The sequence below is a fragment of the Eubalaena glacialis genome, chromosome 3, assembly GCF_028564815.1.
Source record: "Eubalaena glacialis isolate mEubGla1 chromosome 3, mEubGla1.1.hap2.+ XY, whole genome shotgun sequence".
In the NCBI taxonomy this organism is placed as follows: domain Eukaryota; kingdom Metazoa; phylum Chordata; class Mammalia; order Artiodactyla; family Balaenidae; genus Eubalaena; species Eubalaena glacialis.
The window spans coordinates 93,916,065-93,929,371 of record NC_083718.1 but is presented as its reverse complement, the minus strand read 5'-3'; the positions used below and the strand labels follow the sequence as shown (position 1 = coordinate 93,929,371).

Genomic DNA, 13,307 nt, shown 5'->3' with positions numbered 1-13,307 from the left:
TGGATAAACAAGGAAATGCAAACTAATAGGAAACAAGGTAATTAAACAATTCCTTGGTTACTGTTATCTGTAGCAGCTAAAATGAAGAGTGTACTGGGACAGATCCTGACACTGGGCAAAGTTTAGATTTCAGCCAGTCTGAGCTACAGCCACTAGCCTCAGGGCCATTCCAAAGGGAAAAATTATGCTGGGAAAATAGACAGCACCTCTATGACTTCCAGTCACAAAGTAGTCCGGTTGAGGAAAGACAAAATCAAGAAACTAATGAAACCAGAGTTTACAATGCTAAGGAATTATCTCATTTTGTGGATTGACATTGTATGCTTCCTGAAAAAAACCTTTACTAAAATATTGTAAGAGTGACTGATTACTTAGAGGCAGTATTGTTGATTTTGAATGCTGCAGAATAGAACAGCAATGTTTGAGCTGATGCAGGACCCACAGCTCACTACGGAACCACAGATGGCTACACATAATCTAGACACACAGCAGGTGATTCCTAAGGGGACAGCTAGCTTGGTGGACTGGATAAAAGCCCCTGTGAAGTTTTTTTTTACCCTCAGACAGGTGATTGCCCTTCTCCTATAAATGCCAAATAGAACTCCCCAGAAGAAGTGGCTGATATGCTTCTTACGCAAGCCACGCCAGATTAGCATTATGCAGAGCAGGATGTTCGTCTACTGAGTATGCCTCCTACTAAGGTCAAGGTAAATAATGTGATTAAGGGGGACCCTTGTACATGGGCACCCCCATGTAATTTTACTGCTGCAAAACCTAGCAATAATCTGAGAAGCCTTATTAGATTTGTCTCAGCTTTATGGGCCTTACAGATGTTAAGAAAACTATAGTGATTCATGAGAAAATAGGGAAAGACAAAGGGGAGAGTCAAGGGATTTACCCCAGCAGGATGGAAATCTTTAGGTGGCTGTTAAAAAGGGGAGGGGGGAGGGGAGGTGGTGAATAAAGCAGACAATGATGGGGTTGAAACAAAGGTCTTAACGTAGCACTCTTGGAAGTTGGGTGGACCAATGGGAGCCACTGCTGGTCCCCAACATTAAAGGGCATTAAACAACTGTTGTATTTACCCCAGTATGAAGAAATTTTAAAAGCTGGAGGGCAAAGATGACAATGAGAAACCTGACCTTGTACTGCCTGGAGCAACGATTCCATGGATCAACCTGAAAACTGAAGGAGAGGCCAGGATCTTCTGGCTCAAACCCCAGCTGGAAAACACAAGGCAATATGCACTTGTGTGGGTAAAATAGCCAGGGGGTGGATAAGAGACATTTCCGGGACTCCCTGACATGGGAGCCCAATGTGCTATGATTCTAAAACCTGCTGAAGACCTAATGGGAGCTAAGGTTAGATTGGGAGGAGAGGGATGGTTGATAGGATTAAGGTGATGAAAGTTGGAATATATGAACAGACTTTATGTGAAGTAGTTACATCTCTCCTTTATGTGACTATGTCATTGGAATGGATATTATGTCTGACTGGTACTGTAAAACAGAAGACATACCAGTTCACCTTCAGGCGAGTCTTGATTAGACATGGTACATGGAAACCACTAAAACTGTCCAAGTCCAGGGACTTCCCTGGTGGTCCGGTGGCTAAGACTCTGCGCTCCCAATGCAGGCAGCCCGGGTTCGATCCCTGGGTAAGGAACTAGATCCCACATGCCGCAACTAAGAGTTCGCATGCTGCTACTAAAGATTCTGCATGCCGCAACTTGAAGATTCCCGCATGTCGCAACTTGGAAGATCCCACGTGCCACAACTAAGACCTGGCACAGCAAAATACATACATACATAAATATTTTTTTAAAAAAACAAAACCGTCCAAGTCCACAGAAGTTGTAGACCTGAGACAGTATAGGATACCTGATGGATAAAATGAGATTACGACTTCAATGACAAATTAGAAGCTGGAGTGCTAGTACCAATGAATTCTTTGTACAATAACCATGTGTAGCCTGTGAAAAAAGTAAATGTTTCATCAAGAGTAACAGCAGACTATTAAAGTTTGAATAAAGTAGTGCCACCATAGCATCAGCAGTCCTTGATATGGTTTCAACAATACAAAAAATATATACAGCAGACTAAAAAAGAGTGGCACTCAGTGATTGAACATGCAAATTTTTTTTTCTAACTCTGAAAAAGAGCCAACAGCAATTTTCCTTGATGTGGAAGGACCCTAATTTATGTTTACTATACTGCCACAGGGTTATTTCAATTCACCAGCTGACTGGTATGATTTGTTTAGAAGAGATTTAGACTTGATGCAGGTCCTGAGTGTAATAATATACTATATTAATTTCATGATAATATCAGAAACTAAAGATGAAGGTAAGACTGACTCAGATGCAACGGCGACACACATGACCAACAGAGGCTGTTGCTAAATATAGCAAAAGTCCAAGGACTTGTCCAAACTGGTGAAATTCTTAGGAATAACCTAGGCAGGAGCCACCCATGACATTCCACAGGTGAAAAAAAATAAACTGGTTCTGCCACCTACCCCTAGAACTAAACAAGAAGCCAACATTTGGTTGGTATATTTAAATTTTGAAGAACACACACTCCATATCTGGGAATATTACCAGCACCAATCAATACAACTACCCAAAAGAAGGTCATATTTGAACGGGGGCCTGCACAAAAGCAGGCCATGTCTGAACTGCAAAAAAGCAGTCTTTCTCATGATGCTTTTGGGCCCCTGTGATCCACACTCGGACATGATTTTGGAAGTGTCAGCAACACGTACCTACGCAGACTGAAACTTATGGCAAAACCTCTCAGTGCCACTCAGCACAGACCCACCAGGATTTTGGACCAGAGAAGTTCTGGATACCATGGTAAAATTTATGTCATTTAAGAGAAAATTACTAGCTTGCCATTCGGCACTGAGACTGACTCTATGATTGAAGGACACAAAATAACCATGAAACCTGAAATACTCAAAATGTTTTGGGTGACAGGGGAACACTCTAATGAGGAAGGCAAGGCCCAGAAGCGTTCCACATAAACAGAGATGGTTTGTGCAGGAACATGCGACCAGGAGGATGCAAAGAAGTATTTACTGTATTTATGAGCAGGTAGCTGGCCTCTTTTCCTCTAAATATAACTTCTGAACCACCAGAGGAGCTGCTGAATGCTACGATCACATAGGTGGTGCTCTATAAAGTCTACTAGCTAACAAAGAGCTGCTTGGTTTATGGATGGTGGTTCCAAGGTGAACAGAAAGCATCCTGTTTACAAGGCCACCACTCTAACTGAAGAAGGTATAAGTAATAACAAATCATATTAATGAGGTGGACTGCATGCTGTTATCCCCTATGTTTGGGTTTTTATTGAACTCTGCAGCTGGTATTAGAAGAGAGGGTGGTCTTGTGGACTGTTTCCTAACTTTTGTACAGATGATAAAGAGAAAGAATCTGGTAAGACTCAATAATGAAAACTTTAAACTTTGACTATGGGGTATCTTTGAAGGGTGTTTTTAAAGGGGGTGGGGTGGGTGGGGCTTAACTACATGTTAGCCAAATGATACTGGCAGCAATGTGGACAGAATGAATTTGACAATATAAAACTCAAAGCAGGGAGACTAGCTGTAAATGTGTTGTAGTAACAGGAACCTAGGCTTTTACGTCCAGTGCCATTGGTTCTGCCATAGTCTATCTAGGAAAACTACAGTGTGAACAAACGAAAGAAAAGGGAATAACATTCAAGAGATAATTAGGACTTGGATATGAGTAGTAAAGGAAAGTGGTGAAGGAAAGGGAAGAATGGATCATGGCTAAACTTTGAGAGGAGTGGTTGAAGCTATTCGTTCACAGGATAAAGGATGTCACGTTCCTATTCTTTTTGTTTCGCACCATCAATGTAAAAAGCCATAAGAAATCTAAACGCTCAAAGATCTGACTGCAGCTGTGAGAAAGTAATTTAATGTCTTACTGAGATTACAAGACAAGGGTAAGATTTGGACCTCAGGTGAAGGCATTCACAAGATTAGTCACCTCAAGCAAAACATTAGCCAATTCATAAGTAAGATGAGACATTTTGTAACAAAGGATACAAAAGTTTAAAGTAGCATTTCTACACAAATGTTCTGTAGAACAGTAAGAGGTGCCTTGAAAAAGAAAACAGAGCATTACCTCTATGAGGTCAAGTTTGAAAGATTCCATACACTGTATTCTATATTCTGAATACCACATGGGAGAAAATGAGCATATGGGCTAAAACAGATCTGGAGTCCAAATGCCTGTGTTCAAATCCTGGCTCTACCACTTATGGGGACACCTTGTACAGATTACTAAAGCTTTCTGTGAGAACTCTCGCTCACCTTTAAAACAGTCAGGATATCAGTACCAACACTGCATGGGTGGTTGGTGTGAATTAAACAAACATGCACCATTAGGCAAACTGCCTGGCACAAACTACAGATGCAGTACTTGTTAGTGAACAGAATTAATGTATCCCCTTCTTTTAGAGGATTCGAAAAAATTCCAATGGCTCTAATGAACTAAAAGCTCTAAGACATCCTAGAGTTAAAAAACAAATATTTAAGTGTGGTTAATCAAACTTAACACCTGACTAGAAATTTCAGTACTTTCCAGAACAGTTCAGATGTAACAGGCTGGTGATAAGTGAATACTATTGTATCCTGAGGGTAAAAGAAGGTTGAAATACAAAGCTATGTATTAATGAATTAGTAACTATGCTACTTAGATGCTTATAAATCCCTAGTTTTTCTACAAACTGTATATCCAATATGAAAGTATATTTATGCTTTGATGTTAAAATGGGTATCACTTAGCCACACCCATGGAAATATTACCTTTTAAGACGACAGCCCAGAGCCTAAATCCCATAGAACACTTGAAAAAAAGTGTATCTGAACCAGAGGCATTGCATACAAAGAAATAATATAACTCCATTCTTGCAACCCAAATCCATGTACTGATACATTTTCAACAAATATCCATAAAACAATTAGATATGAATATGGAAACCATTAAATAATTTATCAAAAATATATCTTGCTCTAAGACATAAAACACACAAAACTGATAATTTTAAAATGCTAACAAAATCATAGAATAAATACTTGCTTTAGGAAAAATAATTTTACAAGAACTTTTTATAATATTTCTTGATAAGCAATTATGACTTCTGTACCTATGTTCTTTGTGTTCCAATAGCTGACAGTCTCTACATGTCAGCCTATCACATGTTTCACAGAAAAGTTTCAACTGTTCTTGTTTGTGTACAGGGCAGAAAACAGGGCGCTGACCAGATGCTCCAACAGACTCTGCAGTAAAATAAAACACATATTTTTAAACTAAACAAAATTTTTGTCTAACTTTCTAAATTCTTACTGATATTGGTATCAAAAGCTTATAAAGATAAGTAGAAATGCTATAGAGGCAAAAGAGGAAGATTAATAGTAATCATTAAAACTGCTTCTATCTTACCTGAGACATCTTCTTTCTTCCTGATCAAGTGATCTTTAGTGAATTTTACTCTTTGATGTGCTTCAATACATGTCTTACATAGCCACTCTCCACATTCTACACAAAAGCCAACTGCACTTGCATTGTCTTCACAACTAGTACATACCTAAAGGAGGAAATAAATACTAAGCTACATTAAATTTACAAAATACAGATCCACAAAATAAAAAGGTGAAAACTTTCTAACTTGCTCTGAAATATACTAATTCACTGTACCTAGAATAAAATTATTTTGTTACCCATTTCTCTTCAACAAAATCCTTTCCCATCCAGATCAAACATTCAGGTAGGTAAAAAAAAGTCTCAGAACACAAAATCTATATAAGATTTGAATCTTTAAGTAATGACTTTTAATCTCATTTAACCAGGTCTGAGGGTGTAGAATAAAGATATCCTTCATTTTCAATTTGAAAGATGAAACTAAGGCATAACTACCCTAAATTATGTAACAATTCAAGCATGTTTTCTTATAATTCATATTTTCATATCAAGATAGGAATATAAAGAAAAATTGAGAAGCATACCTGTTCTGATTTCTCATCAGAACTGCTAGGAGCTTCAGATGTATCTTTCACAAAATAATTATCCACAAGGTCTATCTGTCTGCATTCTTGGCGGCATACTGGGCACCGTATTACACCAACTACAACACAAAACAACAACATTAAGAAATATTCTTCAGAAAAAATAAGGAAATTGTACACGATGCCTACATGGGAACTACTCATTCATATATCATAGACAAGAACAAAGAAATGAGCATTAAGAGCTGAGTAAAATAAGTTATTCCACTAAGTTATTACATTGGGGAAAAATGATACCTTATTTAGGAAGAGAAAATAAGCATTAATATGCAAAAAAACTTAAAGGTGCTTCGTTATTACAATATGTGGTTGCAATAACGGCCCCCAAAGATATCTAGGTCCTAATGCTTGGAAAACCTGTGTCACTTTATACAGCAAAGGAGATTTCGCGAGTGTGATTAAATTAAGGATCTTGAGATGGGTATGCTGTCCTGGATTATTTGATAGGCCATAAATGTCATCACAAGTGATCTAACAAGATGCAGGCAGAAGAAGATTAGACTACAGAAGAGGAGAAGGCAATTGACAATGAAAGCAGAGATTAGAGTAATGTGCTTTGGAGACAGAGACACAAGCCAAGGAATGCAGGTGGCTACTATAAGCTGGAAAAAAAGAAAAAGAAAAAGAAAAAGAAAATGGATTCTCTCCTCAGAGCCTCCAGAAGGAACAAGACCTGCCCACACTTTGACTCTAACACAGTAAAACTGATTTCAAACTTCAGCCTTCAAGAACAGTAAGAAAATAAAATGTATGTTGTTTTAAGATACAAGTTTATGGCAATTCTGTTACAGCAGAAATAGAAATACACAATCTATCATCTTATAAATTCTGACTTTGTTCAGAACTACTTGAATTCATGCTAAAGTGGGAAGAAAGATCATCTGTGACTTAATCTGCTAGTGTTCTAGCATCTATCAGAATAAACCTGCTGAAGTTAACATATGGAAGTTAAACTTAAGAACTATAAAATAGCATCACAGTCAACACAACAAACTGACTACTATATGTCAGCCATAAAATTGAGAACATAGCATGACTCAATCCTTGCTTTTAAGAAAGGGTTCAAGACTAGGATATAATTTTTACAGTTTATACTATGCACAACTATAGGAAGCACCATACAAAGATAAGGATATAAACAGTCCAAAGAGCTGTGCCTACAGGAGGTACAGCTCAGTGGTAGTGAGACGTAGGTGGTGGGAAGAAGGAACTATATACTCTTCTTACCACTGTGTGTATGCGTGTGTGCGTGTTTGTGTGGGCATTCACATTTGTGTATGTAATCCACTCCATTTTCTTTGAAACTTCTAAAATTAAAATAAGGGAGAATTCCTCTATATGCAATGATAAAATTTTTGAAAATTTAGGAAATCAACAATTCTCCATGCTCTCCACCTTGATTGATACTTGACTTATATGCTATATCTCCTTTGAAATCTTTGGTTATCAGTAGTTTTACTAAAATTTTGAAGAATCCACTTCCACCTGCTTTCTGGATTTCTTAATATAGGTTCGTAAGACACAGCTTGTTGACAGCATAGTCTTTTTTTTTTTTTTTATTACTCAGTCATCAATTTTATACACCTCACTGTATACATGTCAATCCCAATCGCCCAATTCAGCACACCACCATCCCCACCCCACTGCAGTTTGCCACCCTCGGTGTCCATACGTTTGTTCTCTACATCTGTGTCTCAACTTCTGCCCTGCAACCCGGTTCATCTGTACCATTTTTCTAGGTTTCACATACATGCGTTAATATACGATATTTGTTTTTCTCTGTCTGACTTACTTCACTCTGTATGACAGTCTCTAGATCCATCCACGTCTCAACAAATGACTCAATTTCGTTCCTTTTTATGGCTGAGTAATACTCCATTGTATATATGTACCACAACTTCTTTATCCATTCGTCTGTCGATGGGCATTTAGGTTGCTTCCATGACCTGGCAATTGTAAATAGTGCTGCAATGAACATTGGGGTGCATGTGTCTTTTTGAATTATGGTTTTCTCTGGGTATATGCCCAGTAGTGGGATTGCTGGGTCATATGGTAATTCTATTTTTAGTTTTTTAAGGAACCTCCATATTGTTCTCCATAGTGGCTGTATCAATTTACATTCCCACCAACAGTGCCTGGACTTGGGTGGCTATTTCCTTTCCCATGTTAGGGAAGTTTTCGACTATAATCTCTTGAAATATTTTCTCTGGTCCTTTCTCTCTCTCTTCTCCTTCAGGGACCCCTATAATGCAAATGTTGTTGCATTTAATGTTTTCCCAGAGGTCTCTTAGGCTGTCTTCATTTCTTTTCATTCTTTTTTCTTTAGTCTGTTCCGCAGCAGTGAATTCCACCATTCTGTCTTCCAGGTCACTTATCCGTTCTTCTGCCTCAGTTATTCTGCTATTGATTCCTTCTAGTGTAGTTTTCATTTCAGTTATTGTATTGGTCATCTCTGTTTGTTTGTTCTTTAATTCTTCTAAGTCTTTGTTAATCATTTCTTGCAACTTCTCAATCTTTGCCTCCATTCTTATTCCGAGGTCCTAGATCATCTTCACTATCATTATTCTGAATTCTTTTTCTGGAAGGTTGCCTATCTCCACTTCATTTAGTTGTTTTTCTGGGGTTTTTTCTTGTGCCTTCATCTGGTATATAGTCCTCTGCCTTTTCATCTTGTCTATCTTTCTGTAAATGTGGTTTCTGTTCCACAGGCTGCAGGACTGTAGTTTTTCTTGCTTCTGCTGTCTGCCCTATGGTGGTTGAGGCTATCTAAGAGGCTTGATGGGAGGCTCTGGTGGTGGGTAGAGCTGACTGTTGCTGTGGTGGTCAGAGCTCAGTAAAACTTTAATCCACTTGACTGTTGGTGGGTGGGGCTGGGTTCCCTCCCTGTTGGTTGTTTTGCCTGAGGCAACCCAACACTGGAGCCTACCTGGGCTCTTTGGTGGGGCTAATGACGGACTCTGGGAGGGCTCACGCCAAGGAGTACTTCCCAGAACTTCTGCTGCCAGTGTCCTTGTCCCCACGGTGAAACAGAGCCACCCCCCGCCTCTGCAGGAGACCCTCCAACACCAGCAGGTAGGTCTGGTTTAGTCTCCCCCGGGGTCACTGCTCCTTCTCCTGGGTCCCGATGTGCACACTATTTTGTGTGCGCCCTCCAACAGTGGGGTCTCTGTTTCCCCCAGTCCTGTCGAAGTCCTGCAATCAATTCCCACTAGGCTTCAAAGTCTGATTCTCTATGAATTCCTCCTCCCGTTGCCGGACCCCCAGGTTGGGAAGCCTGATGTGGGGCTCAGAACCTTCACTCCAGTGGGTGGACTTCTGTGGTGTAAGTGTTCACCAGTCTGTGAGTCACCCACCCAGCAGTTATGGGATTTGATTTCACTCTGATTGCGTCCCTCCTACCATCTCATTGTGGCTTCTCCTTTGTCTTTGGATGTGGGGTATCTTTTTTGGTGAGTTCCAGTGTCTTCCTGTCGATGACTGTCCAGCAGCTAGTTGTGATTCTGGTGTTCTCGCAAGAGGGCTGCAGCATAGTTTTTTAAATGCTGCAGGTTTGCAACCATTACCATTTCAAAGAGGTTTGAAAGAGGGAACATAATTTTCTTGTTAAAACAGTTCCTGTTTCTATAGAAACTTCATATTTAGATTAACCTGTGATGGATGCATTACCATAATTCAAGTATATAGTTCGTTTTTTTCTATCAACTACTCATTGTCACCCACTAGTAAAGACATTAAAGATGCAGCAAGCATCCAGAGGGCAGAGAGCAGAAGCAAGAAAAACTACAATCCTGCAGCCTGTGGAACAAAAACCACATTCACAGAAAGACAGACAAGAGGAAAAGGCAGAGGGCTATGTACCAGATGAAGGAACAAGATAAAACCCCAGAAAAACAACTAAATGGAGACAGGCAACCTTCCAGAAAAAGAATTCAGAATAATGATAGTGAAGATGATCCAGGACCTCAGAAAAAGAATGGAGACAAAAATTGAGAAGATGCAAGAAATCTTTAACAAAGACCTAGAAGAATTAAAGAACAACATACAAGAATTAAAGAACAAACAAACAGAGATGAACAATAACTAAAATGAAAAAAGCACTAGAAGGAATCAATAGCAGAATAAATGAGGCAGAAAAACGGATAAGTGACCTGGAAGACAGAATGATGGAATTCACTGCTGAGGAACAGAATAAAAAAAAAGAATGAAAAGAAATGAAGACAGCCTAAGGGACAACATTAAATGCAACAACATTCGCATTATAGGGGTCCCAGGAGGAGAAGAGACAGAGAAAGGACCCAAGAAAATATTTCAAGAGATTATAGTCGAAAACTTCCCTAACATGGGAAAGGAAATAGCCACCCAAGTCTGGGAAGCAAAGAGAGTCCCAGGCAGGATAAACCCAAGGAGAAACATGTCGAGACACATAGTAATCAAACTGATAAAAATTAAAGACAAAGAAAAATTACTGAAAGCAACAAGGGAAAAATGACAAATCACAAGGGAACTCCCATAAGCTTAACAGCTGATTTCTCAGCAGAAACTCTACAAGCCAGAAGGGAGTGGCATGATATACTTAAAGTGATGAACGGGAAGAACCTACAACCAAGATTACTCTACCCGGCAAGGATCTCATTTAGATTCGATAGAGTAATCAAAAGCTTTACAGACAAGCAAAAGCTAAGAGAATTCAGCACCACCAAACCAGCTTTACAACAAATGCTAAAGGAACTTCTCTAAGTGGGAAACACAAGAGAAGAAAAGGACCTACAAAAACAAACCCATAGGGCTTCCCTGGTGGCGCAGTGGTGGAGAGTCTGCCTGCCGATGCAGGGGACACGGGTTCGAGCCCTGGTCTGGGAAAACCCCACATGCCACGGAGCAACTGGGCCCGTGAGCCACAACTACTGAGCCTGCGCGTCTGGAGCCTGTGCTCCGCAACAAGAGAGGCCACGAGTGAGAGGCCCGCGCACCGCGATGAGGAGTGGGCCCCGCTCGCCGCAACTGGAGAAAGCCCTCACACAGAAATGAAGACCCAACACAGCCAAAAATAAATAAATAAATAAATTAAAAAAAAAAAACAAAAAAAAACAAACCCATAACAATTAAGAAAATGGTTATAGGAACACACATATCGATAACTACCTTAAACATAAATGGATTAAATGCTCCAACCAAAAGACACAGGCTTGCTGAATGGATACAAAAATAAGACCCATATATATGCTGTCTACAAGAGACCCACTTCAGACCTACGGACACATTCAGACCGAAAGTGAGGGGATGGAAAAAGATATTCCATGCAAATGGAAATCAAAGGAAAGCTGAAGTAGCAATACTCATATCAGATAAAATAGACTTTAAAATAAAGAATGTTACAAGAGACAAGGAAGGACACTACATAATGATCAAGGGATCAATCCAAGAAGAAGATACAACAATTATATATGCACCCAACATAGGAGCACCTCAATACATAAGGCAACTGCTAACAGCTATAAAAGAGGAAATCGACAGTAACACAATAATAGTGGGGGACTTTAACACCTCACTTACACCAATGGACAGATCATCCAAAATGAAAATAAATAAGGAAACAGAAGCTTTAAATGACACAATAGACCAGATAGATTTAATTGATATTTATAGGACATTCCATCCAAAAACAGCAGATTACACTTTCTTCTCAAGTGCGCACAGAACATTCTCCAGGATAGATCACGTCCTGGGTCACAAATCAAGCCTCAGTAAATTTAAGAAAATTGAAATCATATCAAGCATCTTTTCTGACCACAATGCTATGAGATTACAAATGAATTACAGGGGAAAAAACATAAAAAACACAAACACATGGAGGCTAAACAATACGTTACTAAATAACCAAGAGATCACTGAAGAAATCAAAGAAGAAATCAAAAAATACCTGGAGACAAATGACAATGAAAACACGACGACCCAAAACCTATGGGATGCAGCAAAAGCAGTTCTAAGAGGGAAGTTTATAGCTATACAAGCCTACCTAAAGAAATAAGAAAAATCTCAAGTAAACAATCTAACCTTACACCTAAAGAAGCTAGAGAAAGAAGAACAAACAAAACCCAAAGTTAGCAGAAGGAAAGAAATCATAAACATCAGAGCAGAAATAAATGAAATAGAAACAAAGAAAACAACAGCAAAGATCAATAAAACTAAAAGCTGGTTCTTTGAGAAGATAAACAAAATCGATAAACCATTAGCCAGACTCATCAAGAAAAAGAGGGAGAGGCCTCAAATAAAATCAATAAAATCAGAAATGAAAAAGGAGAAGTTACAACAGACACCGCAGAAATACAAAGCATCCTAAGAGACTACTACAAGCCACTCTATGCCAGTAAAATGGACAACCTGGAAGAAACGGACAAATTCTTAGAAAGGTATAACCTTCCAAGACTGAACCAGGAAGAAATAGAAACTATGAACAGACCAATCACAAATAATGAAATTGAAACTATGATTAAAAATCTTCCAACAAACAAAAGTCCAGACCAGATGGCTTCACAGGTGAATTCTATCAAACATTTAGAGAAGAGCTAACACCCATCCTTCTCAAACTCTTCCAAAAAATTACAGAGGAAGGAACACTCCCAAAGTCATTCTATGAGGCCACCATCATCCTGATACCAAAACCAGACAAAGACACAACAAAAAAAGAAAATTACAAACCGTATCAGTGATGAATATAGATGCAAAAATCCTCAACAAAATACCAGAAAACAGAATCCAACAACACAGTAAAAGGATCATACACCATGATCAAGTGGGATTTATCCCAGGGATGCAAGGATTCTTCAATATATGCAAATCAGTGTGATACACCATATTAACAAATTGGAGAATAAAAACCATATGATCATCTCAATAGATGCACAGAAAGCTTTCGACAAAATTCAACACCCACTTGTGATAAAAACCCTCCAGAAAGTAGGCAGAGAGGGAACTTACCTCAACATAATAAAGGCCATATATGACAAACCCACAGCCAACATCGTTCTCAAAGGTGAAAACTGAAACCATTTCTTCTAAGATCAGGAATAAGACAAGGTTGCCCACTCTCGCCACTATTATTCAACATAGCTTTGGAAGTTTTAGCCACGGCAATCAGAGAAGATAAAGAAATAAAAGGAATCCAAATTGGAAAAGAAGAAGCAAAATTGTCATTCTTTGCAATGACATGATAC

At 39.0% G+C, this 13,307-nt stretch overlaps 1 protein-coding gene across 4 annotated transcripts in view; it reads right to left on the bottom strand.

Annotated features, from left to right (window-relative positions):
* The window catches only part of TRIM33 (tripartite motif containing 33), a 141,743-nt gene that overhangs the window by 66,771 nt on the left and 61,665 nt on the right, over nt 1-13,307 (bottom strand). For all 4 annotated transcript variants that reach the window (XM_061183654.1, XM_061183655.1, XM_061183658.1 and 1 more), the window contains exons 2-4: nt 6,034-6,152; nt 5,471-5,615; nt 5,175-5,307 (exon numbers count right to left, since the gene is read on the bottom strand). In XM_061183654.1, coding sequence (XP_061039637.1) covers nt 5,175-5,307; nt 5,471-5,615; nt 6,034-6,152 — 397 coding nt within the window. The remainder of the gene's footprint in view (nt 1-5,174; nt 5,308-5,470; nt 5,616-6,033; nt 6,153-13,307) is intronic.